At 42.4% G+C, this 18,518-nt stretch overlaps 1 protein-coding gene across 7 annotated transcripts; it reads right to left on the bottom strand.

The window, feature by feature from the left end:
• Positions 1–2,884: 2,884 nt before the first annotated feature.
• Positions 2,885–13,934, bottom strand: LOC124050057. Of its 7 annotated transcripts, XM_046372204.1 has the most exons (8): positions 13,779–13,934; positions 12,124–12,453; positions 5,275–5,604; positions 4,250–4,537; positions 3,969–4,071; positions 3,789–3,861; positions 3,300–3,390; positions 2,885–3,209 (listed from the first exon to the last, which is right to left on the bottom strand). In XM_046372204.1, exons 1-7 carry the CDS (start codon positions 13,888–13,890, stop codon positions 3,343–3,345), a joined length of 1,284 nt encoding a protein of 427 aa, XP_046228160.1. In that variant the 5' UTR covers positions 13,891–13,934; the 3' UTR covers positions 2,885–3,209; positions 3,300–3,342. The 7 variants fall into 7 exon arrangements, 6 of the variants coding, with proteins under 6 accessions (XP_046228160.1, XP_046228156.1, XP_046228151.1 ...); XM_046372200.1 differs by having other exon boundaries at positions 2,885–3,390; XM_046372195.1 differs by having other exon boundaries at positions 2,885–3,861.
• Between the last annotated feature and the right edge of the window lie 4,584 nt (positions 13,935–18,518).

The following is an 18,518-nucleotide window of genomic DNA, read 5'->3' as shown; positions in this document are numbered from 1 at the left end:
GCACAGATTTGGAGGCAGTAACCAAGGAGCTAATTGTTCCTCCCTGAAAGATAGATGAATTTATTTAATGAATAGCATCTAATGACAGACATTTAGCATGTAAGGACATGTTTATTTAAATTTGCAATTCATGGATGTTTTGTTTAAGAGTTATAATTTAGTCTACGGTCTTTTGATGTCAGTTTCAATTGCACTTTCAGGGGCACTTCTGAAATATTTTGGATCATCCTCTGCCACTGGTCAGGATGAGCCACCCTCCTCCCCTGCTAGACAAGACCTCACATCTACCTCATCAGCTACACAGGTCACATCCCTTCAGGATGAGCTACCATCTACATCCTCAGCTACTCATATGTCTCCACAAATATCTGGTAGTGAGGATGACGACCTTGTTGCCTCTACCTCTACCCAGCAGGTAGAGGCACACAAAGGCTGCCTGGGAGGCTGGCTGGGCAAGTAACGGCTTGTTGGATGAATAGTTGTGATGTGAATCACACTGCAGCAGGTATCTTATGGTTCACCAAAGGAAAGCTCTGGCATTCATCACGAAAAGCAAAGGAAGGATCTCATTGGACAGGAAGCTCGTTTGTTTCCTTTGCAGTAAACGATCTGACCTGACTTGAACTCTTTTTCTTCCCTCCCAGCCAAACTCCTCCAAGTCAGTGGTGGGAAGTTAAACTGTCATAACTGAATGGTGATTTTCTTTTTGTGGATTTTATTACATATTTGTGGATTGTCTTCTCCAATATTAAAGTCCAGTTAAAACTCTCTGTTATCAAGATTTAATGCTGCTCCAAAGTCCACACTGTCAATCAGTTTTACAGTTTTAGTTTCACATTATTCATACTGAGAGTTCAAACCTCCAAGGCTCATGACAAGACAAAACAAGACAAGACAAGACAACTTTATTTGTACAGCCCATTTTTACAAGCAGTTTGCCTCAAAGGGCTTAACATAACATCATAGCAACATCCTCTGCCCTTCGACCCTCACATCGACTAAGGAAAAACTCCCAAAAAAACCTTTAACAGGAAAAAATGTGAGAAACGTCAGGGTGAGCAACAGAGGAGGGATCCCTCACCCAGGACGGGCTGACGTGCAGTGGATGTTGTACAGGCAGGAAAGCAGTTAACATGACGAGCAGCGAAGGGGGCGATCAGGTCATGTTTTCCTGTGGGGCTCATCCTGAACTCATGGTGGGATGGTTGGACCTCCCTCTCTTAGTGTGTGTGTGTGTGTGTGTGTGTGTGTGCCTCTTCACCTGCACACCTGCCACTCATCTCCTGTAATCTTCTCCACCCCAAGACTGCACTGCACTGAGACCGCCTCATTCGGTCCGTCTCATCCTGGGGATTCTGTTACGTATTGTGGTAACAATAGTTCAAGCCAAGTACTCTGCTGGATTTATTGTGATGTTGTGAGACTTCACTGTCTCAGGTCCACCCCAGCCTCCCTCCTCCGTTCACCACTCGCAGCTCCCCTTTGGTGTCTTCACTGGATCTCCCTGGGTCACCTGTGATCGCGACCGTCCATCTGATTCTCTTTGGAAACAACCTGCCTTGTATTGAGATGCTCAAATGTTTTGGCACAACATGTTCATCTCTTTCTGTTTGTTGTTTATGTGTATTAGTGTTTGTTTGGTCCAGTTTGCCAATGCAGAGTGTGACTGGAAACAAATCATGTGAGACAGAGAGTGAAGCTGAACTAAAAACTCTTCCTGGCTCTGGATTGTGTCATGTGACAGGGGTCGTTTGTGGACATGAACCCACAGAGGATTATCACCCCACTCTGCAGTGTCCCCCAGCAGTGTGGAGCCTTTTAGCCTCTTCCAGCTTTGTGCTTTGGCCCCCACTGCCTGCACTCATCAGCATCGTTTGATTTCAGCGATGAACTCTGATGAAGCCGTGTGTGTCATCCACCCTGCACCCGCTGGCAAACCAAGTCAGCACCAAGCTGGTAAAGACGCTCAGACGGCCAGCAGATAAAGAGATGGACTTCTTACATCAAGCCAGAGCTAATCAGATAGATAGATAGATTTTCTATTGTTTCTATCTATTATTTCAACAACCTTTATAACAAAGATGAATTCCTGCTGGTCTTAAAAATGAATGTTGGGCATGAAAAGTTTGGCTGAAACACAAATGTGTTGCATTATTGAGAGGCTGCAGCACACGTCGCTGATGGTGCAGGTCAGCTGATGGTGCAGCAGCCCCCTCTTGTGTCGGGACATTTTTTTTCTCCTAAGCAGTCGCAGGAATACTGAAAACTGTGAATGTAGGAGTCGTTCTTCATTTATGTCACTGTGAATATATCACATTGCTTTCTTGTTGTGACCCTTACAACAAAACAAATGTTGGGCCTCTTGTAGTTTTCAGACATCAAACTGTGGTAGTTCATGTTACAGAGGACCACATTTTGCCATGATGACACACACACACACACACACACACACAAGGCCCACAAGGTTAAAACAACACCAGCCAGATTAAAAATGTCTCTCCCTCAGTGTAGTCAGCTTGAGTTATCCACTTTCTGTACATCTTTTATAATTCTGACCCTGCACCTCCACCGTGACCTTAACTGTGCACTCGTTACAGCCTCATAAGGGAACCTACAGCAAGGAACAAATCGTGGCAAAGGTGTGGCCACGAGTTTGGAAAACATGAATATATGTCTTATTTACAGACAAGACGTCAACTGCAGGGAACTTCTGATATTAAACACCAAAAGAGTCCACTTCTGTCATGTGGATGAGAGAATTTATTTACAACACTGACCCTTCATATACTCATGGAGGAAGAAATGTTCTTAATGACTCGTTTAGATGGTGAGAGTCAACAGGATGGTGTATCAGCCAGGACACAGGAATGATGAGGAGACATAATTCTTCACTGAGTTGTAATGTATTTCAGCGGTCTGAATATTCAGTAATGCCAACAGTCTGGAATAACATTTTAACAAAGACGGGAGATTCTCCTGTGAAGCAGGAATGACAACATATCAATATAAATGCCAGATCAGAGACACCAGGAATAATTTCAACCATGAATACACCAATAATCATTTACAGTTTCTATTTCTAACAGAGACAGCATTCCAGAGTTAGAAAGAAATTAAAATATTGCTCTTCAGGGAATTAATCAGTGTCACATAGGATAACAGTTTACATGAAGAACAATGATGACACGTTACAATAAGCAAAGGTACCACACACACACACACACACACACACACACACACACACACACTCTCAGTGAGAACAGAAAGGGTTGGAGGTGTGCTGGCTGACATGGTAAAGCAGACATCAGTCACTTCATTAATGCTGATGCTGTCAAATCTTCCTCATCCGTTTAGCAGCAGGCCTTGTTCTTCCGTAGCCTCAGAACTGCCCTGAAAGACGATCACATTATATGTCATAAATGCATTTTTGTGTTTAAGTGGAATATTTTCTTCAGTATAGAAACACATGCAGACATATTTTGTTCAGATGTGGAATCCAAAAATTGTAAAGGAGTTTGAACGCAACTCAAATTATGATTTCATAGTAGCGTCTGAGTACATTATACAGTGTACAAATACATTTGTTATGTTTTTCATGTTAAATGTTCATGTGTGTTTTTACTTTACATTCCTGGTCAGCTTGCAGGTGCACCTGATGGTCTGAAGCTGCTTGTGACACTTTGACAAATGTGGGACTCAATACACACTTACATTTATGAAAGATGTGGAAAGATAATGTGAGTGTGTGTGTGTGTGTGAGACTGGTTGACAGTCTCTTGTATGGATACCTCTGAAACTTGGTTGTTCTGAGGTGGCGTCTCTTGTGCCATATTTCTCATACAAAAACAATCAGTAGCCTCTCTGCAAACAAGAGAAGATTAGAAACAAGATATTAAAATTAAAGTCAAGGAAGATAAATATGAAAAAAAAGCTTATTAGAAATTGAACTGTAAATTGCATTTACATACTTTCTGCGCCTTCGCTTGCACACACACACCACAACCACCAGTACAACCACCAGTGCAGCAACTGGTACACTAATAGCGAGAACTATTCCAATATTTGTAATACCTGTGAATGAATGAGAATGATTTACCTTTTTATCATTATCATTATTATTGTGATTATTCTTATTGTAATTGCTACTTAATTTGATGATATCACAAACATGCCATCAAATTACAAAGTGAGTTGATTCTCATTTCATCATTTCTGAGGAAACAGCATGAGGAGAGGGGAGGATGTGTACCTGCACTGTGAGGTGGACACCACTGTGTGGAGTCCACACTAACTGTCTTCCTACTGGCAGGGTTGGTTGCCTCACAGCTGTAGTTTGCTTCATGCTGACTTTGGATCTCCAGAGGAAGGGTCAGGTTGGTGCAGACGTCACTGTTGCTGGTGTGGTTGATCTCCCACCCTCCACTGTACCAGGCTAAGGTAACTTCAGGTGCGTTCTTCTCAGAACAGACGATGGAGCAGCTGCCATCGTTCAGCGAACGTGTTGTATCTCGAGAGACGTGCGGTTCAGAAACAGGTTCTACAAGAGAAGAAGAAAGGCTGCTGAGTGGTTTCATAACATCCAATCATACTTTACACTGGCTGACCATTTGCAGCACATTAAAGTGTCCAGTGATCAGAAATGTCTATCTTACATACAGCACCTACTGACTGACTGACAACTATGAACTGTATCATCAGTCTCTGGTACTGCTTATGGCTCTTTAATAATTGGTGCAAAAGTTGATCGGGTTCATGATGGGACTTTGAGTATAAAATGCATCATGTTGTTTTGCTTATAATATTTCAGAAGAAGCAGCAGGTGCAGAGAGTCTCTGACAGTATTAAATTACTGTCTGTCTCATACATATGTTTAGAGTCTGGTGTATTTTTATGGTAATCAGCTGACATTACTACTGTAACATCTACAACCAGAGGGCTTCTGTGCTGCAGCTGCATGTAGGAGCTCACTTTTTTGTTTACTTCCTGTCTGAATTTCGCCTCATCATAACCACTAGCTGACGTTTCTCACCAGATTTCCATATTATGTGTTGGGATGAGTGATAAAAACATATTCACCTCTCAACAATAATTTTTCTGGTTTTCAACAAGTTGTTTCACAATAATAATGAAGTAAGTATCCATACATAAATTATTTTATGTGTTTCTATCCACCTGCTGCACACCCATCTTAGACTGTTCATCAGATTTCCTCTGAGTAAGAAGTTAAAACTGAAGGAGACAAAAAGTGTGAAATGTTATTGATGAAACACCTACCAAAGACTCTGACTGAATATTGTCTTTTGACTGAATATTTTATCTGTTCACGGAGGTTGTAACCCAGCAGCATCGTGACGCAGTAAAAGCCAGTGTGGTTCTTTGTCACCCCAATAATGGAGAGAGCACCAGTCTGTGACTTCAGCTGCAGAACATCCTTAAAACTTTCCTCAATAAAGATCTCAAAGTTTTTCAAATGAGCTATTAGCTTCCCACTGCAGTCCTCTCCCAGTGTCCAAAAGACTTTATGTTCTTTCTGCAGCTGTTTTACTCCAGGGTCCAGTGTCACATTGTTCCCCACCAAAACGTTAACAGGAATAACATTGTTATCTGAAAACAAAAGCGAAAATAGTAGTGAGAACATTCAGCTCTGCAGAAATGTCAGTAAAACTCAAGACTTTAGTAATTGTTATGACCGGCTCAAAGTCACAACACATTAAGGTAAAATGATACTAGATCTGATGCAAGAAAAGCATATTTATTTACAACAAAAGATGGTTAACACAAACAAAGGCTGGGATCCTGTGCCAGGGAGATGAGAGAGAGAGAGGGCGGAGAAAAGAGCCACTTATATAGGCCACACCCACAGCTTGATGCAGGTGCCCTGCATCTTCTCTCAGGAAACTGCACCTAGAACACAGACAGACACACATACAAGGGACAGCAAAATATACAATGGCACGTAACACCCCCTCCCTTAAGATGACAGCCCTGCTGTCAGCATCAACCTCCTAGGTTACACGAGAGAGGGCATCAGCAACAACATTATCGCACCCCTTCTTGTGCCGAATCTCTATATTAAAGTTCTGGGCCATAAGAGCCCACCGCATGAGCCGTTGGTTGTGGTTGTACATACGGCTTAGAAAGACTAGAGGGTTGTGATCAGTAAAGACCAACACCGGCTGTGGTGTTGAGCCAACGTAAGCCTCAAAATGTTGGAGGGCCCAAAGCATGGCTAAAGCCTCTTTTTCAATAGTGCTATACCTACGTTGGGCTGCAGAGAACTTCTTAGAAAAATAACAAACAGGGTGATCGATACCCGAGGAATCCTCCTGCAGCAGTACAGCACCAGCACCAGTTCCGCTTGCATCAACCTCCAACTTAAATGGAACTGCAAAATTAGGAGCCGACAACACTGGAGAAGAGCTGAGAAAAGCTTTCACGGACTGAAAAGCCAGCTCACAATTGGTGTCCCGCAATAGATCCTTGGTGGGGCTAAGGAGATCAGTCAAAGGAGACACAATGGCAGCAAAATTACGGCAGAACCCTCTATAATAACCAGCTAGCCCAAGGAAGCGACGCAGTTCCCGCTTAGTGGTGGGAACAGGGAACTCAGCAATAGCTGTTATTTTGGCATCTACTGGCCGCACTTGTCCCTGACCAACCTTCTTGCCAAGATAAGTGATGGTGGCCTTGGCAAACTCACATTTTGCTAGATTCAGGGTGAGGGATGCATCCTGCAGGCACTGAAACACAACAGACAAGGTTTCCACGTGGGATTGCCAGTCAGCAGAATAGACCACCACATCATCAAGATAGGCTTCACAGTTTGCCACACCAGACAGCACTATTTGCATAAGGCGCTGAAAGGTGGCAGGGGCATTGCGCATACCAAATGCCATGACCGTGTACTGCATGAAACTATCTGGTGTCACAAATGCAGAAATCTCAGATGCACGTGGCGTTAAAGGTACCTGCCAGTAGCCCTTTAACAGGTCCAGCTTGGTGACGTAGCGAGCAGCTCCAACTCTATCGATGCAATCTTCTATGCGAGGAAGAGGAAAAGAGTCTGGTTTAGTTACAGCATTAGGTTTCCGGAAATCAGTACAAAAGCGTGATGTTCCATCAGACTTTGGCACTAATAAACATGGAGAGCTCCAGGCACTGGAGCTGGGAACAGCCAGGTCATGCTGTTGCAAGTACTCAACCTCTTTTTGCATTTGAGCTCTTTTGGTGGGATTCACACGGTAGGCATGCTGCTTAATAGGAGGGCAGTCACCAACGTCAATGTCATGCTGTAACACTGTGGTTTGGGTCGGTACATCTGAGAACAGCATGTGATTACTTTCAATTAACTTGAGAATGTCACTCTTATCTGTCCCAGAAAGATGACACAAGTAATTCTCCAAATCACTCAACACTTGAGAGTTTGACAGCCGAGCACACAGAACAGGATCATCTTGCATCACTAGATCATCATCCTGAGGAGAATAACATGGCAGTACTGCTGTTAAAGCTACAGGCAACACCTTAGCTGGAGGGGAATGGGTAGGTTCACTGAGCCGGGCACAGTAGGGCTTGAGCATGTTCACATGACATACACGAGTTTTTCGTCTCCTATCAGGAGTACGGATAACATAATCTGTTTCACTCAGTTTCTTTTCAATTACATAAGGGCCAGTAAACTTGGCCTGAAGCACTGAAGCAGGAATAGGAAGAAAAACCAGCACAGGATCTTCAGGTTTAAAACTGCGTCTAACTCTAATAGCACTCTTATCAAAGTGAGCCTTCATTTTAGATTGGGAGCCAGACAGTGATTCTTTCGCTACCTCACAGGCATGATGAAGACGTTCTCTGAAAGAACTGACATAGTCCAGCACGTTTTGGACAGGAGAAGTAACCCCCATCAGCTGCTCACGCAACAACTTCAACGGTCCACGAACTGTGTGGCCAAATACCAATTCTGCAGGACTGAAACCCAGTGACTCCTGAACTGTCTCTCGAACAGCAAAAAGCAGGAATGGTATACCTTCATCCCATTCCTTACCAGTTTCAAGACAGTAAGCACGCAACATTGTCTTCAGGGTCTGGTGGAAGCGCTCTAGTGCCCCCTGGCTCTCTGGGTGGTAGGCACTGGAGACCTGATGTTTCACAGCCAACTCTTCCAACACCTGAGAAAACACTTTCGACATAAAGTTAGTACCCTGGTCTGTTTGAATTACCTTTGGCAACCCAAAAGTGGTACAGAATTTCATCAGTTCTTTTACTACCACCTTAGCTTTAAGAGAACGCAGTGGGATTGCCTCAGGGTATCGAGTTGCAGCACACATTAAGGTCAAGAGAAACTGGTGACCAGATTTTGACTTGGGTAACGGGCCAACACAATCTATGAGGAGTCTCTCAAAGGGCTCCCCCATCACAGGTATAGGATGAAGTGGAGCCTGTGGGATCACTTGGTTTGGTTTCCCAACCAACTGACATGTATGACATGAGTGGCAATATTGGGAAACATCACGTTTCAAACCAGGCCAGAAGAAATGCTTTAATATGCGATAGTAAGTTTTAGCTATCCCTAGATGACCAGACAAAACATTATCATGAGCTAAGCTCAATATCTGTGCCCGGTAACCAGCAGGGACAACAATCTGATGTACATCATTACACTCACTGTCATCAGCTGAAGGAGCCCACTTGCGCATGAGGATACCATCCTCCCAGTAGTAAGCCACTTGAGAGGCACCCATCTCATCTTTAGGCAATGCTGCTGCTACACACTTAGCCAAGGAAGGATCGGCCTTCTGAGCCTCTACCAACTGCTCCCTGCCAACCTTTAACTGAGCCTCAGACTCATCAGACAAGGTGACAGGACTGGACAATGTAACCTCAATAGTCTCAGATACAGTGGAATCATTAGACTGCTTAGCTACCGTAAACTCAGAAGCAGCAGAGGGACCAGCAGGCACATTCTCGACAGTTTCTTTGCATGGAGCAATAAACATTTCTGAAAGATCTACCACATCTTCAACCTTACGTGACTGAGCGCGAGTTACCACACAAGCAGGAAAGACTTTTGTCATCTGAGATGCCTGATCACCTTGGTTAACAGACCTAGAGCCAACTGGGTTGTTCACAACAATGGGTGTAGGGAACACCTCCCCACCAGCCAAATCATTCCCCAGAATCATGTCCACTCCTTCCACAGGAAGTTCAGGGCGAATAGCCACTGCCACAGAGCCTGTAACCAACCCAGACTGTAAATACACAACATGCAATGGGGCTTCAATCCAAGTCAGACCACACCCCCGCACCAAAGCATTTTCACCAGTAGAAGTTTCTTCAGAGAGGGGCAAAACTCCCTCCACCAACAAAGACTGAGCGGCTGCTGTGTCCCTTAGAATACGAACGGGGACAAACTTATCTGACTCAGAGATGGCCACCAACCCCTCCATACGGAAAGGTGCAAAAAGATCAGACTCAGTGCTGTTCTCACTGGACTTACTCAGACCTTTTCCCACCCCAGGCCTGTCTTCAGCGAAGTGACTGAGACAATTAGCTCCACCAGGCAGACGTGACACTGAAGCCAACAATGCCACTGGCTTAGCAGCTTTCTGCTTTTTACTGAGAGCATGACAATCAGCTATGACATGACCAGGCTTTTTACAAAAAAAACAAATCCTCTCAGAGTTTCCAGAGCCAGAACTAGCAGGCCTTGAAGCAAAAACAGAAGAACCAGGACCATTGCTGCTAGCCTTAAAGCGAAGAGGACGAGTAAAAGCATGGTTCTTAGCCTCAAGATGTTTATCATTAAAGACCCCTTTGTGAGCCAGAACATATTCGTCAGCAAGTACAGCGGCGTCCCCAACTTTGGACACACGCTGCTCACTCAAATAGGTTGCAACTGCCTCAGGAACACAGTTTTTAAATTCTTCCAGGAGTACCAACTCGCGAAGTTGCTCTCTAGTTTCAGTTTTTTGAGATGTGCACCACCTATCGAACAGAATTTCCTTCTCTCTGGCAAATTCTACAAAAGTCTGCTTGTCAATCTTACGAAAACCTCTAAATCGCTGCCTATAGGCCTCTGGGACCAGCTCGTAAGCCCGCAAAATGGCTGCTTTAACAATTTCATAATCAGCGCTTTGGGTGAGTGTTAACGAAGAATAGACCTCCTGTGCTTTACCTGATAAAACACACTGCAGCAACAGCGTCCATACATCTTTAGGCCATTCAAATGTGGTGGCTACACGTTCAAAATGGGAAAAGTATTTTTCCACTTCTTTTTCAGAAAAATGAGGAACTAAACTAATGTTCCTCCCAACATCAAACCGAGGAGAAGCAGTAGACGCATGAGAACTGGCACTCTGAGACTGCGTCTCACTTGACCTCAGCTCCAGTTCCTTCATTTTCTCCTCATGTACCAGCCGCAACCTCTCCATTTCCATTTTCCTCCCCTCTTCTCTATCTTTTGCCTCAATTTCTAGTTGTTTAATTTTGAACTGTAACTCCAACTCATGTAAACGTACAGACTGCGTTTGCAACTGCACAGCCTCTGTCTTACTAGTAGAAACCTCAAAAGGGTGACTTAAGTCTGAATCTTCAGACTCACTCGAAAGCACTCCCTGTTTAGCAAGAGCAGTGACAACTCTAGCTCTGAGCTCACCCTTCTTAAGAGAAGCTGATGCAATGCAGTAATGCTCCGCAATGGACATGAGCTGTGCCTTACTGCAATAAGAAAGCTGCTCTGCTGTAGGAGCTTCTTTAAACTTCTCTAGATCGAACTCCATAATGAAATGCCACACTAACTTTACGCAAAGACAAATTACCACTGAGAGGCCCAACTTAGTGCACCCCAACTAACACTACCACACAGAGCAAGTGCTACAAACACCAAGCACACTAAACAACTACAAACATCCCAGCATAACACAATTTTACATTTCCCTAAAGAATCAAAGTATTAAATAACAGAAAGCACAGTTAATGTCACCGTCGGACTACACCAGGCCACAAATAAGCAAAAAAACTGACAAAAAACACACTAGGCTGAATTGTAGCAGTTACTCAACAACTATTTCTTGCCACACAGTATAGAAATAGTATTACTGCCACCCTTACATGAGCCAGCACCACTCAAGCACTAAAGTCTACTGTTCTTCTCCACTGAGAAGAAAATGGAGTCATCCCTGCAAAAACCATGTGACTAAACAAAGCCCACACATGCATGTATGAGTATCAGGGTCACAAATTCTCCAAAAGACCACAACTACAGCCTAGCAGTTGACAAAATCTACTGCGCAAATCAAAAAAAATTGCTCTAACTCCCCACACTACACCCAGCACACGGTGTGTGTGAAAACAAAGGCCAGCACATGCCACCACATGCTATCACTATTTGGAAGTTGGTGTTCCTAACTAACCTACTCTAGAGCTTACCTGGTTCCCTCTCTAACTAAGACTGTTAATCTGACTTACTAAGACTCAACTAGTCTTCGTCGGCTTTCCTGGGCACGCCGGGGGCCACCCCAGGGTTACCGCTCCAAAACAATAAAGTGGTGATGGTCACTCCAACACCCGCCGGCTGACTTAACCAGGCAAGCTCTCCAAAAAAAAAAACCTACCTCATGTGGCAACACAAGCATGGACCTCCTAACTAACCAACAAAATGGAAAACGTGAGTCTGGAGGAACAAAAACAAACTCACCTACTTCAAACTAAACTTTAGACGAGCCCCCATTATGTTATGACCGGCTCAAAGTCACAACACATTAAGGTAAAATGATACTAGATCTGATGCAAGAAAAGCATATTTATTTACAACAAAAGATGGTTAACACAAACAAAGGCTGGGATCCTGTGCCAGGGAGATGAGAGAGAGAGAGGGCGGAGAAAAGAGCCACTTATATAGGCCACACCCACAGCTTGATGCAGGTGCCCTGCATCTTCTCTCAGGAAACTGCACCTAGAACACAGACAGACACACATACAAGGGACAGCAAAATATACAATGGCACGTAACAGTAATATATTTGAGACTTTTTGTGCCAGATCTTCAAAAACATGTGAGCAGTTTATGAAGTGGTTGGCTAAATACACAACATGAATATTATTGGAGGTTGTGAGGAGGTCACTCACCTTGGACAGTGAGGTTAAAGTTTTGTGCCAGGCTGTTGTTTTTTGTGAAGATCTGAACCTGAAATACCCCAGTGTCTTTGGTGGTGAGGTTAGAGATGGTTATTGATCCTGTTTCTACATCTATGTGTAGCCTGTTTCCAAATCTGGTTCCATTGACAACAGTGACCTCCCTATTGGTGACAATAAACAAGGTAGGTGCCTGTCCAGAATGTTGAGGCCCGTAGTTCCAAAGGTAATTCTTAAGAGGATCTGTTGTTTTGTTTATGTGCAAAGTCACAGTTTCTCCATCTCGCTTTGTTACTTGTTCACGTTCTGCAGACAAGACAGCAGCTGAAATCAAGAAAAAACGTTTATCAGCACATCAAGCCATCATTCAGAAGCTTTCTGCTCAAGAACAGAAGAACTTTCACATCTCATGCTGCTCGAACAAACATTTTGAACCTACACAACAAGAAAAACAAAACTGACACAACTGACACAACTGACAACTCTGGCAACAACTGAAGAAAAAGTGAATGTTCATCTACACAGACCTTGGACTGATTACTTCCTCGTGTGTACAACTTAGTGGTGGTTAGAAAGCAGGTGGAACAGGAACAACAGCAGACCTGCTGTTGTGACTGAAAGCACGAGTTCATGTGACTCGTGCTTTCAGTCAATGCGTTTCAATGTGCTTCATATTGATTGTTTGTGTGTATTTCAGACCTTCGGCAGTCAGCAAGTCTCAGTTTTTGAGAGTGTTAATATTTGTTTGTTTTAATTTACTAATTTAGAGGTTTTCCTTGTGTCCGCGCTGCCAAGTGAGTTGGGTGTGGGTGTTTATTTGTTTCTTTTTGTTGTTTTGCCCGCTTTCTCCCTCGCTCAGCTTTGCATGGAAAATGATCACATGTGTAAGCGTTTTAAAATGCTTTAAGGCCTGTGGGGGACAGCTGGGAAAGTTAAGGTTGGTGAAAATGAATTGTGAAGCTAAACTTCTGTCATAAAGATAATCTGCAATATTAATATGATTAATAGAAATAACAAAAGCACCCAGCATCATTTAAAGAAAAATAAAAGTCCACTTTATCCGATTTGTGAAACATTTAAACTCATGGTGAATTCTTCCTGTGCTGAACAGTTTTGACACTCGTCGTTCTGCTGAGATTTTCTTGAACAAAACTTTATTTCTGGTGGTATGTGACGCAGTCTGCTGTGCAGAAAAACCGAAAGTGTGATCGAGTCTCATCAATCATGCAGTTTCACCGAGATGACGTTTTTTTTCATGTCACGACGTGCAAAGAGTCCTAAATCAGACAAGTTTGTTTTTCTAAAATCAAAACAGTAAAATGTCAACATGACCAGCATTAAAGTAATTAATCTTGTTGAACTTATTAATAACTTAATTAACTTATTATTATTAATGTTTTATCCACCTAATTTCTACCTTCCGAACCTTTAGAAAGAGTTCAATAAAAGTTCAATTCAATTCAGTTTCATTCATATAGCACGTTTTACAATTAAAATTGTCTCTAGGTGCTTAATGAAATATTATCTTTTATTTTGTCTGATGTCTTCACGTTTGCTGTTTTGAAATGTTGTACCAATAGTGAAAGTAAAACAGTTCACGAAAAGCAAACTTTGACTAACAACAAACTGAGTAATAAACTGACGTTTACCTGAGACTGAGATACCTGAGACAGATAAGATCAACAGCAGCAGGCCCGACTTCATCTTTTCTCCTGCTCCGTGAGGACGCGTCCAGGCTTCTCTCAGCTGCAGGCAGGACATGTGATGAAGTCAGCCTTCACAATGTTTTCAAGTGCCTCCAAATACGAGACTCTATGCCATAGAGTCTATGGTAACAGCGAGCTCGAACCGATTTCACAATAAAAGCAATGTCAGGCAACGTTACATCAGAATATCTTTCAGCCAATCACTCAATAATAAACGATCACATGAATATAAAGTTCATCAAACTATTAAACTCTGCACTGTAAAGGACACACAGACAGAGATTTATCTGGAAATGCATAAATGTATAGATAATGTAAATAACATATATTTTTTATATTTTATATTTGATCTTATTTTATATATTTTTTTTTTACTACATTTCATTTTCATTCTCTTGGTCGGCAAAATTGCAAATTGCAATGTTTGTAAGTAAAAAGAATTTCACCCCGGGATTAATAAAGGAATTCTGATTTTGACTCTGATTCTGATTCTGTTGTAGCATTTCAAAATAAAGGTCATCCAAAATGTCATATTTCATCAAATTTGTTCTCTGAATGGAGTGGTTAGCACTGTGGCCTCATAGCAAGAGGGTTCCAGGTTCGAATCCCGGTCTGGGCCCTTCTATGTGGAGTTTGCATGTTCTCCCTGTGCCTGCGTGGGTTTTCTCCGGGTTCTCCGGCTTCCTCCCACAAACATGCACATTAGGTTAATTGGCTACTCTACATTGCCCCAGTCCAATGAGAACTTCTCACTTCAGGTTGGAGAAACTCTGCAGTGGCGTTCAAACTGTTCAGACTGCGACAAGGATGAAGCACCTGCTCCTGTTTTTATTTTGTGTGTTTGCTTTATAACAACAAAAAACTACACTTTGAAGTGTTTTTTTGTGTGTTTGTGTGTTTTTTTACCTGTTAAAATCCAGTTTCAAACTGGACTGTGACAAACTGGCAGTTTGTCCCGAGCCACATGTTCAAACCCACTTCTCAGTTCTCGGTGCTTTCTTCTTATTTACTCAAGGTCCTTATTAAAAGAATAATCTGAATCTAAACATCAGATGACATCATCATATTTTGTTAGGATGCATCATCATGTTTTAATGACCATAGTGGCCATTTGTCCAGAATAAACAAAGTAAACCTTAAACCAAACATATTCAAAAGCCTGCTGATGCACTGTGGGGATGAATGTCCAGACCAGATCTTGCTTTCTGTTGTGATTTATTCCAAAATTAACAAGACAAACAAAGAACAAAGAAAATCATCAAGGTGCCTCAAATAACCTCAGGTGGCCAATTCCCAAAAAATAAACCAAAATCTTAACTTTGCAAATTTAAATATCCAAAACAAATAACTAGCAAAGAATATTATCAAAAAATCTAATTTCTAATCTCATTTTAAATTAATGAAACAAAGTTACTCATAATTAGCAAATTAAATTTACAACTAAAACTTTAAACAAAGTCTAACTTTACAAACAGCTCCTACGATGACTTCTTAATTTAGTGTGCGTTAGTCGCACTGAGCTCAGTGAGGATGTGATTTGATCATCACCGGAAGTCACGTGTGTTGGATGAAGGCAGCACTCAGAGCGACATGCGGCCCTGAAACTCAGCTGTTTCTTTGTGACTGAATGCTTGTGAAGACAGAGTGGTCGTAACTGAAGACACTTCTGACGACTAAAATAAAATATGTAAGAAATAATTGTTTTAAAGCAGGGAGCAGCAGGATTTCACCATGCATGTCCTAAATGCTGCCACTAGAGGGCACCATAACTTCATACTTTATCACTGATGAGGCCGTCTTCAGATTTCCATGGAAACGTCAGTGAATATTTGAGTAAATGACAGCCACAACTCAAAGAATTAAATAATTATAATAATATTTAAACTAAACACTGAGTCTCTGCTGATGTCAGATAATTTGGTGTTTACTGACTAACTGGAGCTGCTGCTTTAAACCAAGTCTTGAGGTGCTTTTGTGCCCCAAACTGTTTGGTTCGGTTTGAACTCTGCTGCGTGTGCTTGTTGTGTTGCTGCTTGGGCTGATGTGTGGAGCTCTGGACTGTGTGGCTGGACTGTGACCATCCAAAAGCATTAAAGGACGGTCCTGGTCCGACTCCGGTACGGCTTGTTTGAAGTGTGAAAGCAAAGCAGACCAACCACACGGCTGCATGTGATTTCATTGAATCCATCCGTGGATCTGTGGCCACCTGTGGCTCAGCTCTGCTTGGTGGCACCCACAAGTCACTTGTCATCATCTCCTGAGGTGTTGTCCATGTTTTTCTCTGTTTAAGTTGGCTAAGGAAATAAGATGCGACCGTGAAGTCCCTTGAGGCAAGTTTGCGATCTGTGATTTTGGGTTTTATAGACAAAATGGACTTGTGAACATAAACTTCCCCACGTGGCTCCATGTGGATGCTGACGATGTAGGAGACCATCATCAAAACCGTCCACTGAGTGGCTCACCTGTCAGTCTTTATCACTTAATGTTGGATTGTTTGTATTCAGAAATAACCATGTTAACACATACTGGACCAGAGCTAAACAGCAGTGATATCCAGCCAATAAGCCTAAAATAAAGTGTAAATGATGCTAAACTTGTTGTGACAGCTGGTGAAAGCCGTTCATAAAGACACAAGATAAACTTTCAAAGCTCTTAAAAGGATAAATACGATCACCAAAAGCGCGCGGGATCAGATGCTGATGCGCATTACATGAAAAAGGTAAAGATCCTTGTATTTATTTATTTTTCATAAAAACACTAAAGTGTTCATCAGCCCACACACACACAGACACACACACCTTTCAGCCACACTGTGTGAGCCGCGTAGCTAAATTTGACTTTGCAGTCAAAACCAAAGAGGTGACGCAGCCGAGTGAAGATCTTTCACTGAATGTTTCTGAATTACTGATTGTTGCTGTGAGGTTAAAAGGTCTTCTGGAAATATAATGTCTGCCTCAGCTTTAATCAGCAAAGATGAATCTCCCAAATAATAAACCTGACGGGGGGGTAAGACTTTCCAGAGAACAATTAGAGGGAAATGAAAACATCCAGACAGCTGGGATGGTTGAAAACTGTTAGCGTTACAGATCAGTTACCTGCAGCTCGGAGTCTGTGAGCTCCAGCTTACCTGACTTCACTGATGTCCACGAGGAAGGGCCAGGACAGCTAATCAGATACAGAAGACATGAGGACACATTAGGACAGGAAGTAAGCCTGGGTTGTTTGCATCTCATCTTCACCTTTAACACCTACCACAAACCACGACGCAGGAGTGTGCAGTGCGCAGAGTAAATTATAAAACAAAGTGCCCTCAAATCAAAGAAGCGAAGCGAAATTCTCTTTTGTGCAGAACAAAATGTTAGCATTGTGATGAATATGAACAGCTGGATTTGCCTCTGATTGACTCTGTATGAGTCTGTATAACATCAACACAACATGGCTGCAACAATCGCTGTTTGTTTAACTGTCACTTGAGCTTGGGCTGGACTTTCCCTGCCGAGGCCGGGTGCTCCATGCTGTTTACACAGACTGATACTGTTATCTCCAGTGTGCTAAAATCTTCCGTTACAGCTCGTTGTCTGCTTTAATGATTAAACTAATCGCCTTGATGTCCACGCTTTCAGCCACTCAAGTGTCCCGTCAAAGATCTTCATCGAGTCACGCAGGAAGAGCAACTTGAGTATTCCGATCACGTTTAATACCTTCTGAATGTTGTTATGAGACATGGACTACATACAGTTACTGCACACATGTACTGAATAGAATTGATAGGATAGTGATTTTCAACAGCACATAAACAATACACGAATGACACAGCAGTTCATTATAATTTCAGTCTTGTGAAATGTTAAAACCATATTGAGGTGGTATCAAAAGTGAAACTAAACAGTTGTGATTTCTTTTTAGTAATGTCATTCTCATGCTGTTCACTGCTTTGTACAACATCCACTACGTCTGCCCGTCCTGGGTGAGGGATCCTCCTCTGTTGCTCACCCTGAGGTTTCTTCCATTTTTTCCTGTTAAAGGTTTTTCTGGGAGTTTTTCCTTAGTGGATGTGAGGGTCGAAGGGCAGAGGATGTTGCTGATGTTATGTTAAGCCCTTTGAGACAAACTGCTTGTAAAAATGGGCTATACAAATAAAGTTGACTTGACTTGACATGTACAGAACAAAACCACTTTATGAGCCTTTTAACATGAATTTGTAAAGATTCAACTGTCAGAGAAATAATTAAGCCTGACTTTGAAACAGCAAGGTATGTGTGATGGGCCCCAAGCTGCTTAATGAGTTCTTCCACTGTTAGTAATCAAATATACAATAAATAAAGACAGATAATAACACTTGTGCACTTTTGAACTTTTACTCGGAGTGATAAAATGCATTTCACATTGCAGTTTATCTGCATAGCAAAAGTGTAAATAAGTGCACAACACTTTTTTTCCTTCTCATTTTTTAAAATCCTTTTTATTAAATGTATTAATTATTAAGTTTCTGGAGGCACGTGGCTGCATTGGGTGAATCTCTATATTACAGCTGCTTCTTTTTTAGCCTGTACTCCTCATGCGGGTGGTGGTGGTGGTGGTGGTGGTGGTGTCATTTACACTCCATAGTTGACAAACATGGCACAAAGCATTGGCCTTACAGATCGGACACACCCTTTCAAACTAAAAAAGAACATGAAATGT

Source organism: Scatophagus argus, chromosome 2, assembly GCF_020382885.2.
Source record: "Scatophagus argus isolate fScaArg1 chromosome 2, fScaArg1.pri, whole genome shotgun sequence".
NCBI classification, from domain to species: Eukaryota; Metazoa; Chordata; class Actinopteri; family Scatophagidae; genus Scatophagus; species Scatophagus argus.
This window is presented reverse-complemented; position numbering and strand designations above follow the sequence as displayed.

Bases quoted from the DNA above. Each gene is read 5' to 3' on its own strand.
- LOC124050057 (XM_046372194.1), bottom strand. From the start codon at position 9,443: ATGGAGGGGTTGGTGGCCATCTCTGAGTCAGATAAGTTTGTCCCCGTT. The intron at 6,741-6,968 runs GTACCTTTAACG...GTTGTGTTTCAG, and splicing joins TGTTAAAGGGCTACTGGCAG to TGCCTGCAGGATGCATCCCT.